Below are 21,372 nucleotides of genomic sequence, written 5' to 3'. Positions count from 1 at the left end.
CTCAGGATCTTAAACACTTCCGTTCTGACATCGTCCAGTCCCTAGAGGACAGGGGTTGTGTGGACCAGCATCCGTCCGCACCCACTCGTGTAATAGGAGGTGGAGGGGCCAAGGTGAGCCCGTAGAATTGAGGGCCTTGCCTTAGGAAACACAGCAAGAGCAATGACCTTTCAAGCTGACACCCTTTTCCCCTCCGAGCCCTAACTTCACAAGGGGTTACTTTCTTCTCAGTGCTCCGGAAGCTGGAGTGTGTCCCCACTCGCCCCAGAGAGCTCCCACAACAGGCCTCCCTTCCTCTCTTCTCCACGCTGCACAGTGCTCAGCCCTGCGCTGTGCGCACAATAAGCACACGTGGCCAGGGTGGAGACACAGCCCCTGGCCTGTTTGCCCACGTGGTAGAGTCTTCCCACATGCCGCTACGTGGAACATCGTAGGTGGTTGCCTTAAAAATGGCACTTTGAGTGCCCTGAAAGTGTGGAGACTCTGGCCCTGAGTGGAGAGATCTGGCTGGCAGAGCAATTGCTGCAGACAGAAGCTTAATGGAGTTCAGGACGAGAGAGCTGCCATGGCCTTTCCATAATCACTTGCCCCTTAGATGTCCTGTCTTTCTCCTGCTCCGCTTCCTCCCTCATCCGCCCCACTTTTACACACTTGCTCCTCTTTTGTTCTGGGCAGAGAAGGGGAACAAGCCATGTCCCCTTCTGCCCTGGAAATCCTGACACATGAGGAGCCAGAAGCTATTTCAGCTGCCTAGTCTGTGATACCCTCAAGTTCAGTGCGGCTGGATGCAGACGGACTAAAATTCCTTCCCCAGAGCAGACGTAGAGTTTGCAAAGAAAAACCCGCCGAGCCCAGCAGAAGCCACAGGACTCTGACTGGGGAAGGACACCTCAGGCTCCAGGTCCTTCTGTCTCCTCAAGGGCAGGGCTAACGGGAGGGAAGGGACACTCAGCCTTATTAATTGTCCGAGGGGCTTCAAAACGGCTTGGGGTGCTGGGGAACCTGGGAGAGCTGGTGCCCGGAGCTGAAATGACCTTCAGCCACCAAGCGGTAGTTTGTCCAAGCCTCGCTACCCCTAGCGACAGTGCGTTTCCTAAAAGTATTAGTAATAATAATATGATGATGATAACCCTGAACTTGCTGGGAGCCTACTGTATGCTGGGCACTTTACATATATTAACTTTAATCCTAAAAGTCCCAAAAGGTTGACATGACCATTTGCATTTTACGCATGAAGAAACAGAAGCACAAACCGCTTGGATGACTTGCTCCGGGTGGCAGAGCTGATGAGTACTGAGGGCTAAGATGAAAACCCAAGTTCACAGCCAGTTCACGACCACCTGTGGTTTCTGTCCTGCACACATTGCTGATTCCGGTCACCCCCATGACTTTCTGAGAAATGTCAAGTCACTGTCATCTTTTCCTCTCAGGCAGGGCTGCTAAGCTCGATCATACTCGGATGTTAGAGACTTTTACGCCTATACGAGTGATCACTAGAAGCAAAGATGGTGGGAGTGGTGGGCTGCTTCTCTGCTTACTCCCTCCGTGGAGTGGACTGGCTGTGTCTGGAGCCCTGTGTACCCCAAGATGCTCTAGAGTGGATGTTGTACAGGAGCCCTTGTCCCAACTTGCATCAGGAGAGAACTAAGAAAGAATAAGCCTTGGGACCTCCTTCACAGATCAGTGAGGTCGGTTCTGAGTTCTTACTCTCAACCCTCATGACCCAGTCATCCCTCCCTGCCCACGGCAAGTCCGTTTGGTTTCTAAGGCTCGTTCTGGTGGCTGAGGACTCGGGCACGCGACTCTCCTGCTGGGAAGACTAGGGGATGAGGAGAGTCTCTCACCCCCACAAAGAGCTCCAAGTTTCCTCAGTGGAATAGGGGAAGGGGAAGACGTGACAGTGGGATGCCAGCTGCATTCTCAACTCGGCTCCTCTCCCAACCACCTGTGTGGCTCTGGACGAGCTATTTACTTCCCTGGGCTTCAGCTGGCTCATCAATCATAGAGGGGAAAGGCAGCGGGAGAGAGCTGAACCCGATGAGGCTCAAGGGCTTTTCCAGTTCTGAGGTTTTGTGATACAGTAGAGAATCCAGGCCACCAGCCCCTTGTGGCTGTAGGAAACTGGAGCAGGAAGTCATTTCCCCTGCCTCGTTCCCTCGAGCTCTGTGATGGAGATGTTCTGCCTTCACTGAGAAGGAAGTCGGAAGTGAGAACATCTCGGTCATGACGTGCTGGAAACCGCGGATCCAGCTCCAGACAAATGGCAAGGCTTTTGCCTGAGTGAAATTGGGTGAAACGCTGCGACAGCTTTTCTCTTTTTGTGAGCACCCCAGGTGGCACCGATTGCTGTCATTCACTCTCAGGCCTGTTCTTCAAGTTCCCTCTCCCAGGAGCTATCGGGAATGGCCCAGTCTGGGTGCCAGGAGCAAATGTCCAAATGGGCTTGTCACAGTGTCAGCCATCCAAACACAAACCAGAATGTACAGCTTGGTCCCCTGCAGGGGCAGGCGGAATGATGGAAAGACGGCTGTGTCACCACGAACACACCTCAAGAGGGACGTGCCCAGGGACCCAGCGCCAGTCAGCATCGGGATCATCCTTACCATAGCCCATCACCTCCGGCTGCAGAAACAATCTCCACAGTCGCACCTTATGAGATCGATGTCAGTGGACCTCCAAGATCGTCAGACATCACGCCAGAACCTCAGAACCCTCAGAACACCCCTGAGAGGCAGGCTAGGGACGGGAGGGACACTGAGGCACATGGAAGCAATAATGCCCCCTTCATCACACAGGGGACACAGCAGAGGCTGTCCAGCGAGGAGTCCGAGCCCCCAGTGGCACGAGCCTGTCTTGGACCACAATATCACTTTCCTCCTGAACTAAACTTCCCTCCGCAACGCTCAACAGTGTCACAGTCACAATGGCATCTTCACACAATTCCCTCTCACAGCGCAGGCTTAATTTAACCATCTCCCGATCTCACAGCCCCCAGCAAAGAGCCAGAAAAGAAACACGAAGAACAGGAAAGGGGCAGGTGCCCTCAACAGACCCCCCCTTAGCATCTCTGGGAAGCCTTCTGTGACCATCCCGTTTAAAACTGCAATCCTCCCGGGTCCCACTGACCCTGCTCCATTTCCTCGTTCCGTAGTACTTACCGCTTGCTCAGCAACTGTATGATTTATCCAGCACGTTGACTGTTTCTTCATTCCTTCCTCTTGCTAAAACTGCAAGCTCCTAAAGTCAGAGATATCCATCTGTTTCTTCACTGTTGTTTCCCCAGTACCTAGGCTAGTGCTCGGCACACAGTAGGTGCTTAGTGAGTATCTGTTGAGTGAATGAATGTGTCAGGCCTGCGTAATATGTTGTAAAGCAAGATGGCCCTACTACTTCACTACTGGATTTTGCTGGAAGGAGCCAAGCAGAGCTGCCCTGACTGGCCCTGCTTTCTGACCGGCAGGTGGACACACCTCCAGACCCACCTCCTCAGCCCCCGAAGGCATCTGTGTCCTGGATCACAGGAGGATTTGAATGTCACCAGCTCACTAGGGGCACAGGCTGTGAGTGCCCCCAGGCACCTGGAAGCAGATCCACTGTCAACAGGAGTCAGCAAAACGAAGAAAGCCATGAAAGAGGCGTTGGCCCAGACACAGCTGAAACTGTATCTCAAAAGCAGAAACACGTGTTTGAGGCCTCTGGCTTGCAGGCAGGGGAGGACTGGTGTGTGGGATGGCAGAGAGGCTAAAATTTACCGGGAAATCTGTCACTTGCTCTTGGGCCTATCAAAGAAGATAGTTGTGTTGTGTGTGGGGCAGCTGCTTCTCCCCTGGGAGAGGGCACTTGGGGACAACTCTGGCTCTGCCACCTCAGCTTCTCACTTATCTGCCTCACCGACATTCCCCTCACGTCCCTCCCATCGGTTTGGTAGGTTTTTATTACAGCGGCTTCATTTCAGTGTGTGTAGACGTCCCCTTGGGAGCACTAGAGTGATAGTAAATATACACCACGTACATAAACACGGACATGGACAAAGCAAGGAGGAGGCCGATGGAGACGCACAGACAGGGACGGACGGGGAAGGTGTGCATGCATGTGCACACACGCACACTCACGTGCACCACACTCCATTCTCTACCTCTGTTTGTTATACAATCCTTACCTCTTCCAACCCTCTAATCACATGATCGGCTCTCCTGGCAGCCAGCCCCGCCCTCTCCCATCTTCAGAGGCTCTCCAAAAATCACCTCATTATATAAACTCCGTCGTGGTTAAAAGGGGCTTGTTAGGCATAACAAGAACCCCAATTCACCTTTATGGCTCTGAAGAGATTTTTAGAAGTGAGGACAAGAGACCAAATATTATAACACAAAACGTTCCCATTGCTCTTATCACTCAGGAAATTCCGAGGGTTTTGGCAGCTCTGTGCCAGAAACGGGGGTGAAGATCAAATATATATTTCTTATTATAAATCACAATATCACAATTAGGTATATTACATATGAGTAGCACATCGGTCTAGAAGATTACTATTAAAGAGATGGTTAAAGTATTTACGTTTAAACAGTAAGTTTTTTTCAAATAAAAACACAAAGTATAGTTCAGGACAGGGCAAAAGCCATGGCAGTGGTTAAACAGATGACTGAAGTTTGGGAGGTGCCTTCTTTATCCAAAGTGTAGTTTTTAAATTATATATGTTTGAACTTGGGAATTAAGGTAAGCAATAAGTAATTTTGGTACCTTTTTAAATTACGGTTCAGTGAAGACACTGGGGATTTATTCATTCGTTAAATGAATCATTCGATCATCAAATATTTATCAAGGGCCTATTAGGTGATGTGTAGGCAGACAAAGAAGGTACAGGACTGCCCTTGAGCTGCTGAGGGTCTGGTAGGAGAGAAAGACGAAGAAGTCCTCGGCACAGCCCAGTCTGAGGAGAGCTACAATAGAAGTGTCTACCCACGGGCACTGATTGGAATATAACAGCAGAGCTAAGTTTTGAAGGACAGGAAAAATTAGCCAGATGAGGAAGAGAAGTGCCTTCAAGGCAGAGCAGACACCGTTGCTGAGCACATATCCTTCGCCTGCAGACTCAGTCCTGCAAAGTGTTCTACCCATCATGACTGACACCGACCCACCAGCGACAGAGGCTGGAAATAGTTCTCTGACTCCCTGGGCTGGTACGTCTTCAGTATATTGACCAAGATGCTGTTGCCCGGAGATCTACTTGGTGTGCTTGGTCAGTGAAGCAAGCTGGGTTCTTGATTTGTTCTCCCTGGGACTGTACCTCTGCTCCCTGCTTGCTTTGGCCTTGACTTGGATTCCTGAGCTTCATACCTGATAGATCTCCCAGACCCTTGATGCCACCACCTGCCTGACTCCAAACGCGGCCAGTGTCTGAATACTCCTGTTGCAATGTTATGAGAAAGAGCCTCCATTCACCAAGGCCTTACTCTTTGCCAGGCTTGGCTCATGCTTATTACACGTGTTATGTCATTTGGTCTTTGGAATGACGCTATTGCATGTCGTTATTACTTCTATGTGACAGTTAAGAACTCTGAGTCTTAAACTGGTTAAGAAACTTATCTGAGATCACGCTCAGTAAATGGTAGTGCCACGTTGCAGGCTGAGATATTCTGACACCCAGACCTGTGCCCTTAACCATGTCTTCCACTACCACTCCCCACGAAGAATCTACAAACTCGCTGTATACCAGCATTGGCCCAACTGTCGGGGGCCTTGGGATTGTGACTTGGGTGGCAGGTAACCCTTCACCGCTGTGAGAAGCAGCCCCAAATGGATGAATGCTCTGGTCCTCTCCCTTCCTGCCTTCCTTTCCAATAATCCAGAGCTCCCAGCATGCCTCACCACCAAGCCTGAATGGGTACCGACCACTGAAGTCACTCCCAATGAAGCTTGAGGACAAGCGGCTCAGAATCCCAACTCAGTTATCAAAAGAGGCTCCACATAGCCTGTATTTTCCATCTTTGGAAGTCCTTCAGTGTTTTAAGTCCCAGGGTCAGAAACCCTGGCTTTTAGGTCAGGCAAGAAATCCTGAAATATTCAATACCTTAGGGAGGTCTCAGGTCTCCTCCAAAGGACTCATTCCACCAAGGAAAGCTACTTCCTCTCAGTGCCTAGGGCCTTGGAAGCAGGGAGCGGGGAGTACGGGCCCCATTGAAAGAGCCGGGAATGAAAGCGAAGGAGCAGCCTCAGACCCGCTCCTGACTCCTGGGGCGAAATGCTTCTCTCTTGGCCCCACATCAGGCCTTTTCCAAGGCATAGCAGTCTCAAGCTGGGTACCACAATGGGTCCTAGTGTGAATGTGGAGTCCCACATCAAGAGAAGATGTCATCAAGCTCTTGGGGAGGGTGGAGCTGCTGTGGGCTGCCAAAGCATAATGCACAAGCCTGTGGGTGGCATAATGTGGTGTTTATCTCCCTTACTATGCAGAGAGGGGACAGGAGGAACAATCCAGACTCTGTCAGCAAGGTCTTCTGGGGGAGTTCAGGCCTCACTAATGAAGATGAATAAGCGGGGGGATCTGCCCTTCATGGCTGCTGCCTTTGCCACATCCATATTCATGGGCTGGAGGGACAGCTCCTAGGAATGACCCATCCTACATAAAGATGACCGGGGCAGAGGTATGACAGTGCTAATGCACACTTGGGGTGGGGTCTGCCTTGTGGGGTGGAACGCGACGGGCAGTGAATTAGGGCACTCCAGGAAATATCCTTAAATTACGGACTTTCCAAGGTGAAATTGATTCCTTCGCCTGCTGCAGACCTAGAGTCTTGGCATGAGCTCAGGAACCCCTAAAGAACTTACTTAGTTCTCAGCTGAGTTCCAGAAGCAAGCCCAATTCTGTACCTTCTAATTCGGTACCAGCTGATAGTAATCCCTGCACCATATCTCTTCTGCTTGGGTTGGCCTTATGACATTTCCTGGAGGTTCCATGTGAGAGTTACCGGTATACCCAAAGGCTCAGGACACATTATGTCATTTCGTCTCTCATACACAGAGTCTATTTTCTGAATCTCCCTCCGTCTAACTCTTCTATGATGTTCCCTCACTTGGGATTTTTAGGCAACAAATCCTTGCCCACCACAGGCCTCCAGGGGGTCAGAAGGGTACCTTGGTAGGAGATGACTCTTTGTGTAGGGGAGTCTGGACAAAAACCTTGAGCATCTGTACAATGTGTCTTCAGAAGAGAGTAAATGTTGGCACAGAACATATACACACCAGCATTTTGAAGTTAATGGATTCGTTCTAGACTCACAGATATTTTGTTACTTAAAAGGTTTCATTCCCTGTCTCAGCATGCTCAGCCTCAGTCTGTAGGCAGCATAACCAAAAGGATACATGCTGAGCCATGAGTCAAACCCCTCTCTGCAGCTGGCCTCCTGCAGGTTTATGCTGAGCCACAGACTGGCACTCGGCTGTAAGACCAATGTCGAACGGAGCCCAGAGAGCCTTACCTGCCTTTCTGACATGATGTAGAGCTGCTCGTGGTCCTTGGAGAAGGCCATGTCCCGGAGGACAGGGCCGGGGTCTACCACCTGCACCGTCTCATACTGGAGAGCATTGTCCTTGGGCCCGTCCACCCGGATCTGCGGAGAAGAGGGAGAGGAGGACCGAGGTGAGATCCGATCCCGAACTGCCCGCAGTCGAGCTTCAGTCGAGCGACCCTCCCAGCGGCCGGGGCAGAGGCAGTGAGCTCTGTGGCCACAGTGCCCAGAGGTGAGGCCCAAAGGAACAGGAGTGACATAGCCCATCATGGGGAAGGACAAAGGGAAGGAAAGAGGAGCCCAAATGGGACTTCGCCAGGAACCCGTGTCATTCTCTCTGGTTCCCTGCGCCTCAGGCTTAAGTGTCTGAAGTCTTGCTTGCTGTGTCCTTAGAAAAGAGGATGGGGCTGGTATTGGGGAGTGGGGTGTGGGGAGTGGGGAACAGTAGATAACTGAAGCTGCCTCAGATCTGAGTGCCATCCTATAACAGAAAGGCAGCAGTATTTGCCACATTTGTCAGAAGAAAACATGGGGGCATAAGGACATGGGCTGGTACCTTGAAACTGGTACCCGACGATCCTTGCTGAAATTTCAGTACAGGGGAACCAGGCAAGGGGCCAACCCCAGAAGTTTCACACCAAGCAGGCTCGTTCTGGCCATTAAGGGCTCGTGTCCCAGATTTGGGAGTAGATTTAGGGCCCCCCAAACCTCCTAGAGGTTCTATTCGTGTCCTCAGGGAAGGGGATGTGAGTGTTCCAGGAAAACGTGCTTTGGGCATGAGTCATCCTCAATCTTCCGAGAACACTCGGCAGAGTAGCTTGTCCCTGGGTTGTCCAAAAGTCTTTCCTAGAACTGCTTGGACAACGTGGAGACAACGGGGAAAAATACTTTGCCTCCCTCACCCCGCTGCAGCCCCCACCATGACTGAGGACAAATCTAGAAAAGCTGGCCTCCACTCTAGAATCAGAATCATCACTAGTCTGAGCTGACAAATTCGATATGATCACTACCCGGTGCTAACAATGCCCCTCACACTAAAGTCAGAACCAAACATTACCGACAATGTGGGAAGGATGCAGGGAACACGGTGGGAGGCAGGGAGAGGTGATATCTGGGGCATCACTCAACTCAATTAGATGCCATTTGTGCAAGAATCTGTAAGATACCCCCAGTGTAATTTTAGAGATTCATTAGTAAAAATATAATTAAACAGTCCTGTTATATACTCTTATTTTTAATTTTTTTTTTTTTTTTTAGGCGAGGCAACCCTTGGTTGACCTCACAGATTGCAAGGACCTTGTCAGCTTACAACCCCTTATTTTTTTATTTTTTTACGACTACAGCACCTGGTCTTCCTAGGTGGTCTCCCATCCAAGTACTAACCAGGCCCGACCCTGCTTAGCTTCCGAGATCAGATGGGATCAGACAGTATGGCTGTAGACAATTTTTAATATTTAATTTTTAACCTCTCATGAGATCAAGGAGAAGAGAAGAGTTATTCAGAGGAACTGAATGAGAGCAGGGACACCACATTAGTGACAACTGATCACACGACTCATCTGAGTGCCCGCTGCCTCTCGTTTCTGATGAATTCATTGAACTCTGACACCAGGGTATTTCGTGATTTAAGTGTTTGATTTTAGGTTCATCCCAGGCTCTGTTTGTTTGTTCTCCTTTAAAGCATTATTTTTAAGCCCTTCCTAGACATCAGGCACTGGGAGATGGTTTTGTACATCATTCCTTATGGATTTAATCTTCTCAATCCTATGAGATTCGTGTTCATTTGTCATGATTTGCATGACCCCTCAGGCATCCTTCGGCCTTCTCTCATTTTTGGTGCGAGATTGGACCCAATCCCTGCTTGCTGGGGTGGACCTTGATGGACGTGAGCAAATCAGTTTAATCTCACTCTCTGACCACAGTGACTGAGAGAAAGCAGGCCCCACACTAATCAACACCTGCAATCAGAGCGAAGCAGAGACTGCGTTTCGTGATGGTGGGGAGAAAAATCCCTCCTCACCCTCTATGGGTCAAAGAGACAGGGAGCTCAAAGAACTGTCGGCAGCCCTGTTGTGCTTCAGTGGGGGAGCTGGAACCAGGGAAGGTCAGGAGCAGAGATGGAAAAAGAATCGTTTTTTTTGGCGATGTCCTCGAGCCACTGAATCCCCAAAGCCTGCCCTACATTAGGAGTTTGTAGTTACTCAAGATAAGTCCTTATTGTTAAAAGAATAAAAAGGCTTTTTGCAACATCAAAAGCTCTAACTGATACACTGATAATAGATGAGAAAAATGAGACCCAGGTACATTAAACAACTGGCCTGAGCCATAAAACCTGGGGACGGGACTCTGAAGTCCATGCTTTTCCTCTCACCTGTTACATGAGAGATGGGTCCCTTGATGGGATTCACCGTTGCTTCCTGGGGGTGGAGGGGTGGGGTGGTGACCTAGGGCAGAGGACTGAGGTCAGTGTCTGTCTCTGGTCTATACAATTCCTGTGGCTTTTGTCAGTCATTCCTGATGTCGACGTTCAAACACTTGAGCTTGACAAATGTTTATTTTAAAAGTGAAGACATAAATTGATAAAGTTAAAACTCCTCTGCTAATTTCCCATTAAACTCATGAAAAAAAAAACTAGTAAAAGCATTAAAGAGAACTATGTTTAGCTTTGAAAATCAAAATGCCTCAAATTCCAATAACCCTCCCGCTTTTGTGCCCACCGGCAAGCCACCAGACAGCCACCCGGACAGGCCCTGCCTTCGTCTGAATGAAATGAGAGTTTGTGTAAAATCCGTTGGGATTACCACCCAGGTCTGAGTGCACGGTGATGGCTTTGGCCCCTGGCCCAGCCAGGCTTCACCTCCGGCTGTGAGTCACCTCTGGAGCAGCATCATGAGAGTAACAAGAGTGATACAGAGCAACCTCGCTTGTCCCCAGCACCCTCGGGCCTTGGGTAGGGGATGGCTCGTTGAGGGAATGCTGGTGTGGTCTGATCTCTAAGGGAAACTGAATTCAGTGCCTGAATGATCTTCTTTCTCATTTGGCTCTAACTCCCCTGCTCCTTAGGATGAGGTGATGTGCTGGGTGTAGGTGGACATAAGAAGAAAGCAGGGATGGACCAGGGAACACCAATAAGGCGAGTTCTCACAGGCCTGGCTTTCCCCAGGGAGGAGGGATGGGGTGATGGGTAGGAAGTCAGTATTTTGGAAAGACAGGTCTCTCTCTCTCCCCTCACCCAAGCCACTATATGTTTTGGAAAACAGAAAGGTAAGCATTCATTCACCCATCTGCTGAAAGACTCTCACACAAGACACGGAAAAAAGGAATTTGTGGTGGGATTTGTTGAATGATGAACAATCATGAAATTTGGGTAGGATGGATCAGTTGCCAGCTCTTGGGCCCTTATATAAATAATAGCAATGATGGTTGTTAATGACTCTTTGGTACTATGTGTCAGGTACGGTCCGAGGCATTCTACATGTACTTATCTCTCATTTTAAATCTCATAATAATAATAGTGTGATAACTTTGCCTGGTGACAGATGGTTCAAGACTTGGTGTGGTGAACACGTAGTAAGGTATATACATGTCCAATCACTATGCCGTACACCTGAAACTAATGTAATATTGCAAACCAACTATACTTTAATAAAATTTAAACAATAAATCTCATAACTCCATGAGGTAAGCATTAATATTATCCCATTTACAGGAGAGACACAGAGAAGGTTACTAACCTGTCCGGGGTCACGCATCTAGTGCACGGCATGGCCTTGACCCATACCAAGGTCTGACCGATTCCAGCCCCCAAGCTTCTGTGCGTTTACATACTACACTATTGGTTAGATAAACCTGAATCCTTTCAAGGACTGACAGTAGCTGACGTTGAACAAACATCACCCTGGGAAGGCTGGAGGAGTTCAGTCTACTACTGCACGTAGCTATTACAGTTCTTTTGGGAGAAAATTAGGCATGTGAATGAAAAAGATGCTGTTGTAAATTTTCAAAATTATAATCTCTTCTCTTTTTGTTTTATGCATTTCAAGTATTTTTAAATACCATCGTCTCATCTGACGGTTGTAAAATTTTGACGATATTGACTGCCAGCAATCATTCTCGCTTTACCCATGAAGAAACAGATTGGGACTGGTCTGCCCCTCGCCCAATGACATTGAGGACAAAAACCCAAGTCTCCTGATTCCTAGCTCAGCACTTGCCTCTTAGCTATTTAGATTTTCCAAAAGCCTTTGACAAGGTTCTACATGAAAAAGGGATTTTAAAATAATGAATCTCCGTGGGACTTTGGGCAGTTTGGCCACGGAGAGAGAACCGAGTTAGAGACAGAAAAAGACATGTTTCTGTGTGGAGAAGTGGGAACCGGGCGACTCCCCAAGCACTAGTGTTATGACTAGTCTTATTTAATATTTTTGTAAGTGGTCTGGAGGAGGAAACAGGAAAACGTGCGGAATATTCTAAGCTCTTTGGGATGGCAAGAAGGCCAGCAATGGAGATGAACCCTCTGTAGGTTCTGGGGGGATGGGGAGGGGTACCCATGGGCTAACAGACCTGGGACTGAGAGAGATCATGCCTGAAGCATTCAGCCCTGCCCCACTGTTGAGCACAGTACCCAAGACATGTTGGTGCTCAGTAAGTAGTTATTGACAAGCGTTGGTGAGCTTGCGGGGAAAAGGGAACCCTCACACACTGTTGGAGGGAATGTAATATGGTGCAGCCACTATGAAAAACAGTATGAAGATTCCTCCAAAAATTAAAAATAGAACTGCCATATGATCCAGCAATCCCACTTCTGCGTATATATCCAAAGAAAATGAAATCAGTATCTCAAAGTGCTATCTGCACTCACGTGTTCATTGCAGCATCATTCACAATAGCCAAGATTTGGAAACAATCTAAGTATCTGTCAAAGAATGAATGGATAAAGAAAATTAAGATAGAAGAAAATCCTGCCATTTGCAACAACAGGGATGACCCTAGAGAACACCATGCTAAGTGAAATAAGCCAAACACTGAAAGACAAATAATGCATGAGCTCACTTATACGTGACATCTAAAATAGTTAGACTCATAGAAGCAGAGAGTAGAATGGTTGCCAGAGACTGGGGTGTGGGAGAAATAGGGGGATGTTGGTCAAAAGGTACAAAGTTTCAGTTATAAGATGAAAAAGTTCTGGGGATCTAATGTATAGCATGGTGACTATAGTTAATAACACTGAATTGTATATTTGAAATCTGCTAACAGGGTAGTGTGGATGAAGGGGTTCCACTGAAAATCACCTCACAGGGGGATCTGATCATAAATTCCTAACTGGGCAGGTCATGGTGGGTAGTCATGACCCAGGCATATAACTTCTTTAGTAAAAGCTTTATCTTTGCCTTAAGCAAGCCCTGGCCATTGCTTCTGTGCATCTAGGTTAACACACCTTTGGAATAAGCGTAACCACCCTCAGGAGGGCACATGATCTTAACTATCCTGAAGCCGATCCCCACCTTGCCTTCTCCCTCCTCCATGTAATCTTCCTTATGTCCCCCCGCCGCCTTAATTTCAAATGCATAAAGGAAACTGTAAAACTGTCATTTCTCATAGCATTTGAGAGCTTGCTTTCTGGAAACTGTCATCGGTTTTGGCTCAAATAAACTCTTATAAAAATTCTTTACAAGTTTGGACATAATTTTTTACAGATTTGGATGTTCTTTACGTTGACAGCAGAACCGAAGTGTCCTCATCACACATACAAAAAATGGAAATATGTGAAGTGATAGATATGTTAATTACCTCGATCGTGGTGATTATTTTATAATATATACGTATATCAAAACACCTTAACTATATACAATTTTTGTACACCTTAACTATATCCAATTTTTACTTGCCAATTATACTTCAACAAAGATGGGGAAAAAATAAGTAGTTACTAAATAACTAGCAGCTCCCTCTGGAAAAAGAACCCAAATTTTACCAATCAGATGATGAACTCTGCTGATCAAGGTATGATCAAGGTAAGAGGCAGGATCAAAAAAGGAGAACTCAATGTCACCATTAATGCTCTCAATATTCCATGGCGGCCTAAAAGGCCAGCACTGGAGACATGGTGCCCAGTGGCTGTGGTTCAGCCGCCCGTGCGGGGGGCCACTCTGAAGCTTGGGAAGCGACGGCTTAAAACAAACAAGATTTATTATCACATGATAGGACAAATCAAATTTATTATTTTATGCAGTGTAGATATTATTTGTGGATCACCTAAGCAGTGCGAAAGAATGAAAACGCCATGAATTTTTTTTTTTTTTACAGGTAGAAAAGATAAAAAAAGCCGCTAATGTAAATTTGGGTGTTTAGATATTATTCTCTGAGGCTGAAACCAAGGAGAAACTGCGTCCTAACCCCGTGGGTCCCTTGACAGGGTGGCCCTGCACACTCCTTCATCATTCACATCTGTTTATGGGATGCCCACGGTGTTCTTAGACAGCTTCTGGAGAAGCAAGGTGAGTCTCAGCTCTGTCTTTCAAGAGGCCTGTGTCCTGAAGGGCTCAGATTTCACACAAATAAGGCCATGTGACACATGCTGCAACAGGAGTGTTCATAAGCCTCTGTGTCTTCTTCCCAGGAGATCTGGCTGACTGGAGTGTAACTGGGAATTACCAGCCCAGCCCCAAGCGAGGCTCAAAGGAGCACGTGTCTGCCACATGACACGAGGGCTACCAACATGACACCACCGACTGAGAGTTTGGTGGATAAAACACGTAGTGGGTCATATCAGATTTATTCAAAAGCCACCTTGGGGGACAAAAATCTCTCAAGTCACTAGAGAGCGTAGATCTGAAGTAGCAAAATTAGTGGTACTAGCAGATTTTATAAAGACATAACATACTGGCAGAGGGAGCTACGAGTAAAAATATATTGGGGAACAATGGGGCTGCCTTCCTGCAGCACTGCCCCCAGGGGAATGAGTGTGGGGTGTTCTCTGTGGAGGGCGGGCTATTCCTTCAGGCTTCATCTCAGGGAACTTCTTCTAGGCCAGCGCTGGACGACAGAAATATAACGCTGGCCACAGACGTGGGGCACATGTGCAATATTAAATTCGCTAGTAGTGGTCACATTTCAAAAAGGAAATGAGCAAAATTAATTCTAATAATCGATTTTACCTAATCCACTGTGCCCCAAATCTTCGCACTTTAACGTGTATCCAGTATAAAAAAATGTTAGTGCGATATGTTACATTCGTTTTCTCTTACGAAATCTTCGAAACCTGATGTGTATGATTTTACACATATGGCAAATCGCCATTTGAACCAGCCACATTTCAGGGGCTGACAGCCATGGACGGCCAGTGGCCACCATATAGGATTGCACAATTCTAGGTTGCTGTCATCGCTGTGCTCTGATTCGGCATTGACCAAATGACCTTGCTAATTATTTGGCTGGGTGACTGTCCTCCTACGGATGCTCTCAGTTGAGATCTCTCCCGCTTCACTTGCCTGCCATGATACCCTGTGTCTCCCAGGACCTTTGATTTCTAGCACAATGTGCGTGCCCCATCGTCTTCACTCTTATGGAGCTGACGGGCTGTAAGCTCCGACCACTTGTATGGTCCCCATCGGCCCCAGCAAGTTATAATGCACAGCTGCGTGGCTCCGATTCTGATCTAGGCTAGCACTCAGCAGGAACTCCCTTTACCCTGGGTGATAGTCAACAACATTTAACAAGTGATCGTGGGAGAGGACCAGCTTCAGAGGCTTCCAGCTGTACCAGGTAATATACTGCCAGGGGTAAAGGGGGGTACTAGGAGGTGTGGGTACTTGGGGTCTGGGGGCACAGATAACTAACAATCAGAGAGAAGTGTTTCAGTATTCAATAACTGGTGAGTAATTCACAATAGTCAAGACATGGAAACAACTTAAATGTCTGTTGATGGATGAACGGTTCCAGCTACGGCTGAGGAAGTTCCGGAGACCGAGATGCAGCGATGTGGCCATAGTTAACAAATGCTGTACTATACACGTGAAATCCGCTAGGGAGGTGTATCTTACGTGTTCTCACCAAAAAAAAAAAAAAGAAGAGAAAATGGTGACTGTGTGAGGTGATACGTTAATTAGTTTGATTGTGGTGATTATTTCACAGCATACGCGTATATCAAAACACAAAGTCGTACACCGTAAACGCACACAATTTCAATTTGTCAATTATACCCCAGTAAAGATGAGAACTGGTGAGTTCACATGAGGACATGGTGACCGAGCATCAGTCCTGCCTGGACCAGGCAGGAACCTCCATCAAAGCCTTTGGTGGGCACTGCACCATCCCCTTCACGTGGCTTGCCAGAGACAGGCACACGTGCCGAGGGCACACATGGGCATCCCCACCCACCCTCCCTAGCCACTTGGTCTCCAGCCTGGAATCTTCCCAGGCAGCACAACCCCCTTCCCTCTGGCCCATTCACCAGTCAGCACGGCCACCTCTCTCCATCCCTGGCACGGTGAGTGTCTGTGCTGCCAGGCAGACTGCTATTAAAACATCAGCAGAGTGGCCTCCACAAAGGTCAGCCATCCAGGGAGCTCCTCGCAGCTGCTTGTTTGTTTATTGGAACATTATCTGGGCTGGGCTGTTTATTTACATCCATTGAAGGATTGAACAATAAATATCGTCTCCCAGTAGCAGGCAGATGCTTGCAGTAGAGTTTTCTGGCTGCCTTCTTGCTTGGAATAATCTCCCTAATGAGCCAACAGCACTATTCATCTTTAAAGATGCAGGCTACCCCCTGGATTCCCTGTCTGCCTTCACCTCCTCCCCAAACTTCTTGGTCAAGGTCACACTGGCCAGATTTCTGGCTGGACCCAGGTGTTCGGGAAGATGGGGTCCTACCTGGCAGGCTGGAGTGGGGACCTGGAGACAAGTGTCCCAGAACCTCTCTGAATTCTCCATGCAGACCCTCAAACCTCAAACCACCTGGTGGCGCAGGTGGCGGGCAGTTCAGGCCTCCCTCACAGAGCCAGGGGTGGCAGGGTTTGTGGAGAGACATGCCTCACATTCAAGGGGTGCCGGAGCCAGAGTGAGGCCTGTTCTTCCCTCAGGGGAGTCTGCAAAGTGCTCAGGATCCCGACGGGCTCCTGCACAGGTACCTGCAAACCGGTCAGTCTGCAGCATGGGGACCATGTAGCGGCGGGCGGGGGAGGCAGGTGAGGAGCCCAAGGAGGGAGTTGGGTCCAGGCTCCGCTCCTCCTCTCAGAGCCTTGAGCACACGGCTTTGGCGCTCTTCGGTCTCCTGGCTCTTCGTTCTGGCCTCAACCTGCCTCCCGCTGAGGGAGAAGTGGCGAGGACCCTTGGTGGGAAATAGGTGACTAGGGCCTGCTTCTCTGGCATGCTACAGGGCTACAGGGTCACTCAAGAGGGAACAAATAATGTACCTTTTGGATCTTTCTTGTGCAGTTTATTCAGTTGGTTCCCAAAGGTTCTAATTGCCATAACCCTGGTCACTATCACTCAACATCTTGCCACGTAGGCTGAAAGGATGAATGAGCACACTGTAGAGTGCCGGCCCCAGGAGCATAGCAGCTGCTCCTTTACCAAATGAATGAATAAATGAATGAATGGTCTGAGACACGAACTCTGGGCCCGAGTCGCCACAGTCAGAATGATCAGGTGGACACGCACACAGACACAAACACGCACAGGCATGCACACACTTGCTCTCTCTGTCTCTGTCTCAAACACGGGGACTCTAGAACTTTCCCTTTATAATTTTAAGACAACGTGATGGAGGGCAGGCAATCCAACTTATTCTGGGCTGGGGAGGAGCTGGGCGGGGTGTGGGCAGGCTGGGGGGAAGACGGACACAGTGGGAGGTGTGAGCACGTTGGCAGCTCGTTGTTGGGGAGGCAGTTAGATTTCTTTAGGCAAGGGGGTCCTTTCATGGAAGAGACACCAGGTTTGCAGGGCGGCGGATGGGATGACCTCTTGGTTCCCGCCAGGCTCCCAGGGGGCTGCAAGTTTATCTCCGGCCCAGGGCAGCTCTCTCCTGCCCCAAGCACCCATTTCTTCTCAATATTCCTATAACCCCAAACCGAGGATGTCCGACAACGACACTTCGCTTATAATGTCACTTGAATTCACCCCAGTGCTTTCCTTTTTAAACTCGCGCCCCACCTTCTCCCTGTCACTCCTAGTGTGCTTTCCCTGTTCTGTGACTTCTTTTTGTCTAGAGCACTCCCCACCCCATACGATAGAACTGATTCATTCATTATGGTTATGGTTTTTCTCTCTTGCTGGAAGGTAAGCTCCACAAGAGCAGAGATCTTTATCTCCTGCGTTCACTGACGTGTCTCAGACCCTTGAACCACATAGTATGTGCTCGATAAATAGTTGTCGAATGAATGAATCATGGAAACGCTCGGACTATACTCGTCGACCTCTTAATCCATCCTCACGATGTGCATCTTCCTTATTTTACCGTGAAGGAACCACGCAGTCGGGGATGCCCTAACTGGAGATCCAGCAGCAGGAGAGGAGCTGGAAGTGTCCCCCCGACACCCCGGGGCCAGCGGTGCCCTGTTTCACTGCAGAGTAGACTCTACAACATGCCGCAGCCACGGCTCCTCGTCTTGAGTCCCAAGGCTCGGAAAATGGGCGTAGACCCTGCTTCCGTGTTCACACTGCTTAAGCTGCCCCTGAAGAGCATAATGAGGGCACTTTGTTTTGATTTCTTGATTCCAGCCAGGAGATAAAGCATGCAAAGGGGACTGCAAGAGTGTAAACAGTAATTAATTAGACAGGCCCTGTGTGTGCACAAACCCTTCGCTGTGTTTCCAAACACCGTCGGGACAGTGGGTCCCTTGGCGTCTCTTGTTAGGCGTTCGTAAAGCCAAACACTGATTTCTAGGTTGCCACTAGGACTTCTTGCCCCGCATTGAACAAATCGGAGAGATCAGGGACAATGGCCTCCATCCGTCCCCTATCTGCTTGGGTGGTGACACAGGGAACACAATATAACTTCAGGAGAAAAAGATGCTGAAGAAATATAAAGGAAAGTCAATATGGTTGACAGGAAGGAAGGGCCAGAAAAAGATTCAAGCCAGCCTATTTTAAATGCAAAATATTTAAAAATCTGCCTCTCTTGCTGCACCCTTCCAAAGAGACTCATTAGAGAGAACAGCAAGGTGCAGGCTTGAAACCTTGGCGAGTCAGCCCGATTGTGACCCTAGAGTCACCACTTATTTGAGTAGCCTGCACCCCAAGCCTTGATTGGCCATTTTCCATATTTATCTGGCCACAAAGGAGCCTGACAGGCTGCTCCCAATCCTAGAAAAACAAGTGCAGATGAATAGATAGTTGATCTGCCACCTGCCACACGCTGTGCCATGTGCTTTACACACATCAGCTCATTCCGGTGTTTGGCAAATGAGCCGCACTCACTCATGTTTCAAAAGGCCAGAACCCTCTGGCTCCTGAGAGGGAGCGTGCAGGCTGAAGGGCGAGGGGTTACGCAGATGGTGTGCATCCCACTTAAAAACTCGGTGGCCTTAGACAACCTCCCGAACTTTTCTGAGTTTCGCTTTTCTCAGATAAGAAACAGAAATAGTAAGACCAGCGCTCCATTGTTACTGTTGTAAAAATCTGGTGATGTCCCACATACGTACCTCACTCAGCAGAGGGAGGGGCTAATAGTTACGTTTGCACAGATGTTCTCAGCGATTACCATGGAGGCGATTCACATGAATCAGTCCCCACGATCCCACTCATCCCCAGTGGAAGCAGCACCTCTATGTGCTATAGAAAGAGAGATTAGAGGATGTGGCCCCCAGATTGGGCTCCCGCCATCTGACAAGGCCACCTGGGGGCCAGAAAGAGAAAAGTTACCCCACGGTTCAGCTCTGGGCTATCTGAAACACAGCAGAAAAGGGCCGCACAGGACAGAGGGCACAGATGGAGGTATCTGATGGAAGTATCTGATGGGTACTCCACCAATCGGGACCCAGAGACCTTCACGCGGCTGCCTCAAAACTGGAGGACTTGTCTGGGAACCCCCAAGTCTGGTTGAACTCAGCTATAATTCAGAAAGCCAGAACTTTATGGAGAAATTGGGAAGCAGCTTAATGCCTATGGTTTGGGCAAGCCACAGGAGGGGACATGGAGTCTCACAGCCTGGCCTCATGGAACGCTGAGGACCCATTAAGGGAAGAAATTTGGCAGGATGCCGAGGAGAAGCAGGGCTGGTTTCCTGAAGACGAGGCAGTGGCCCTATGTGGTATCTGCGACAGTTTCCTGCTCCATACTCCCCAACAGCCCTGGGGCAGCTGCTCTTCTTCCTGCCCCCCACCCCCACGCATTCTCTGGGCTCGGCGTGCTTTCCTGCGAAATGAAGGGGGTCGGACACTAGCTCCTCTCTTCCAGGGCCCCCACAACCGTGGCGGCCGCGAATGGGTTAATGAACAGAGGCGTAGCATGAGCGGGCGAGCGGCCAGCGTTTCTCTCCTGCTGGAAATCTCGCCTCCTCTGGAGTGGGATCCAGAAGCTGCTGAGTGCGGCTGTACCTGACCAGGAGAAAACCCCCTTCCAGCAGGAGCGTCCAGAGCAATCACGAGTCCTAACTCAGAGGATGGAAGCTTCCAGCGCGGAGCTTGGCACAGAGTAGAGAGTCAATAATTGAGTGTGAACTGAAGGAGGCAGCGAGGCTCTTGCTTAGGTTTGTCCAGGTTTTCTGCCAGGCTCAGAAGCAGCTGCACCTGCCCTGACTCCTTCACCTCCCAGCTTGTACCAGTCACCACAGGCTCCCCTTCCTCCAGCGCCTAAGTCCGAGCCCTTCTGCCACCTGTGGATCGTGACTGCGGCTCTGACCCATTTCTCCTCTTCACCCCAACTGTTTCCATGTTCAGAGGGTCTATTACATATTGCCATTGTGCCTCTAGAGCAGAGCCAAACTCTCCACCCCCCAGGCCTCCTCGCCGGCCCTCCCCCACTACAGAACACCTCCTCATCACCCCCACGATCGCCGGACCCTGACCACCCAAAGCAGCTGGAGGCAGCACCCCAGTCATTCCTCCATGGGGCCTTGTCTTTCTCGCCAGGCTTTTCTGTTTCCTCGAGAATGAGTCCTCTCTGTTTTCTATCAACGAACCCACGGCCATCATTCTGAGTCGAGTACAGTCCTCCAAAGCCTTTCTCCATGACACCTGCCTCACAGCAACCACCTCCTCATGCCATGTCGCCGGCGGCTACACGTGTGGCCACTTCAGGTTGTCGCGTGCTTCAGCTTGTGCCAAAGTCTATCCTCTGTGTTCGTGCATCGAATGTGCCCCTTTCAACTCTGAGATGCCAGGACCTTGAGGGCAGGTCCGCGGCATAGCGCACAGGGCTGTGTCCCCGCCAAGCTGGCGTCCTGATTCTATTATTAACATTTGCCACCTGAGAAAGAACTTCTAAGATTTATTAATCCCCTCAGCTGAAATATGGGGCTCAGAATTCCATGTTCAAGGATGCTGCCAGGGTTTCATCGGGTGGATTACGAGACGCTCTTATTACAAAGTGCCTGGGACGTCGAAAGGAATAAGGCACACGACGGTCGTGGAGAGTCAGTGTGCAGTCGTGCTCCGTGAGCGGGCGTGAGGACGAACACGAGACGGTATATGCAGATGGTGAGAACGCAGTTCCTGCAGCCAGGTCCCCAACCGCTTTCTGAATCCAGGTGTTTAGTAAATTAGCGAGCGAACGCATGAGTTCCATCGACAACGAAAAAAGGGTCCCAGCATCCTCAGAGACTCTCCCAGGCTTACATCTCGTGTACATCCTGTCCTTAAAGGCCCATCAGCCCTCTTTCTGACACCAAGGGCAGCAGCGGCAGCAGCCGGCTCTACAGGTTCCC

General features: G+C 49.3%; 1 protein-coding gene and 1 pseudogene across 2 annotated transcripts in view; both read right to left on the bottom strand.

Moving 5' to 3' along the window:
• PLXNA4 (plexin A4) overlaps nucleotides 1–21,372 on the bottom strand; it is a 418,364-nt gene that overhangs the window by 141,404 nt on the left and 255,588 nt on the right. Inside the window, exons 4-5 of one of the 2 annotated variants that reach the window (XM_039861052.1) lie at nucleotides 7,476–7,607; nucleotides 3,084–3,237 (exon numbers count right to left, since the gene is read on the bottom strand). In XM_039861052.1, the coding sequence (XP_039716986.1) occupies nucleotides 3,166–3,237; nucleotides 7,476–7,607 (204 nt within the window). In that variant the 3' untranslated portion in view covers nucleotides 3,084–3,165. Of the gene's footprint in view, nucleotides 1–3,083; nucleotides 3,238–7,475; nucleotides 7,608–21,372 lie in introns of those variants that run through there. The other variant, XM_039861051.1, reaches the window with a different exon arrangement.
• LOC120601388 (uncharacterized) lies at nucleotides 8,840–8,947 on the bottom strand (annotated as a pseudogene).

Source organism: Pteropus medius, unplaced genomic scaffold (assembly GCF_902729225.1).
Source record: "Pteropus medius unplaced genomic scaffold, Ma_sr-lr_union100, whole genome shotgun sequence".
Lineage (NCBI taxonomy): Eukaryota > Metazoa > Chordata > Mammalia > Chiroptera > Pteropodidae > Pteropus > Pteropus medius.
This window is presented reverse-complemented; position numbering and strand designations above follow the sequence as displayed.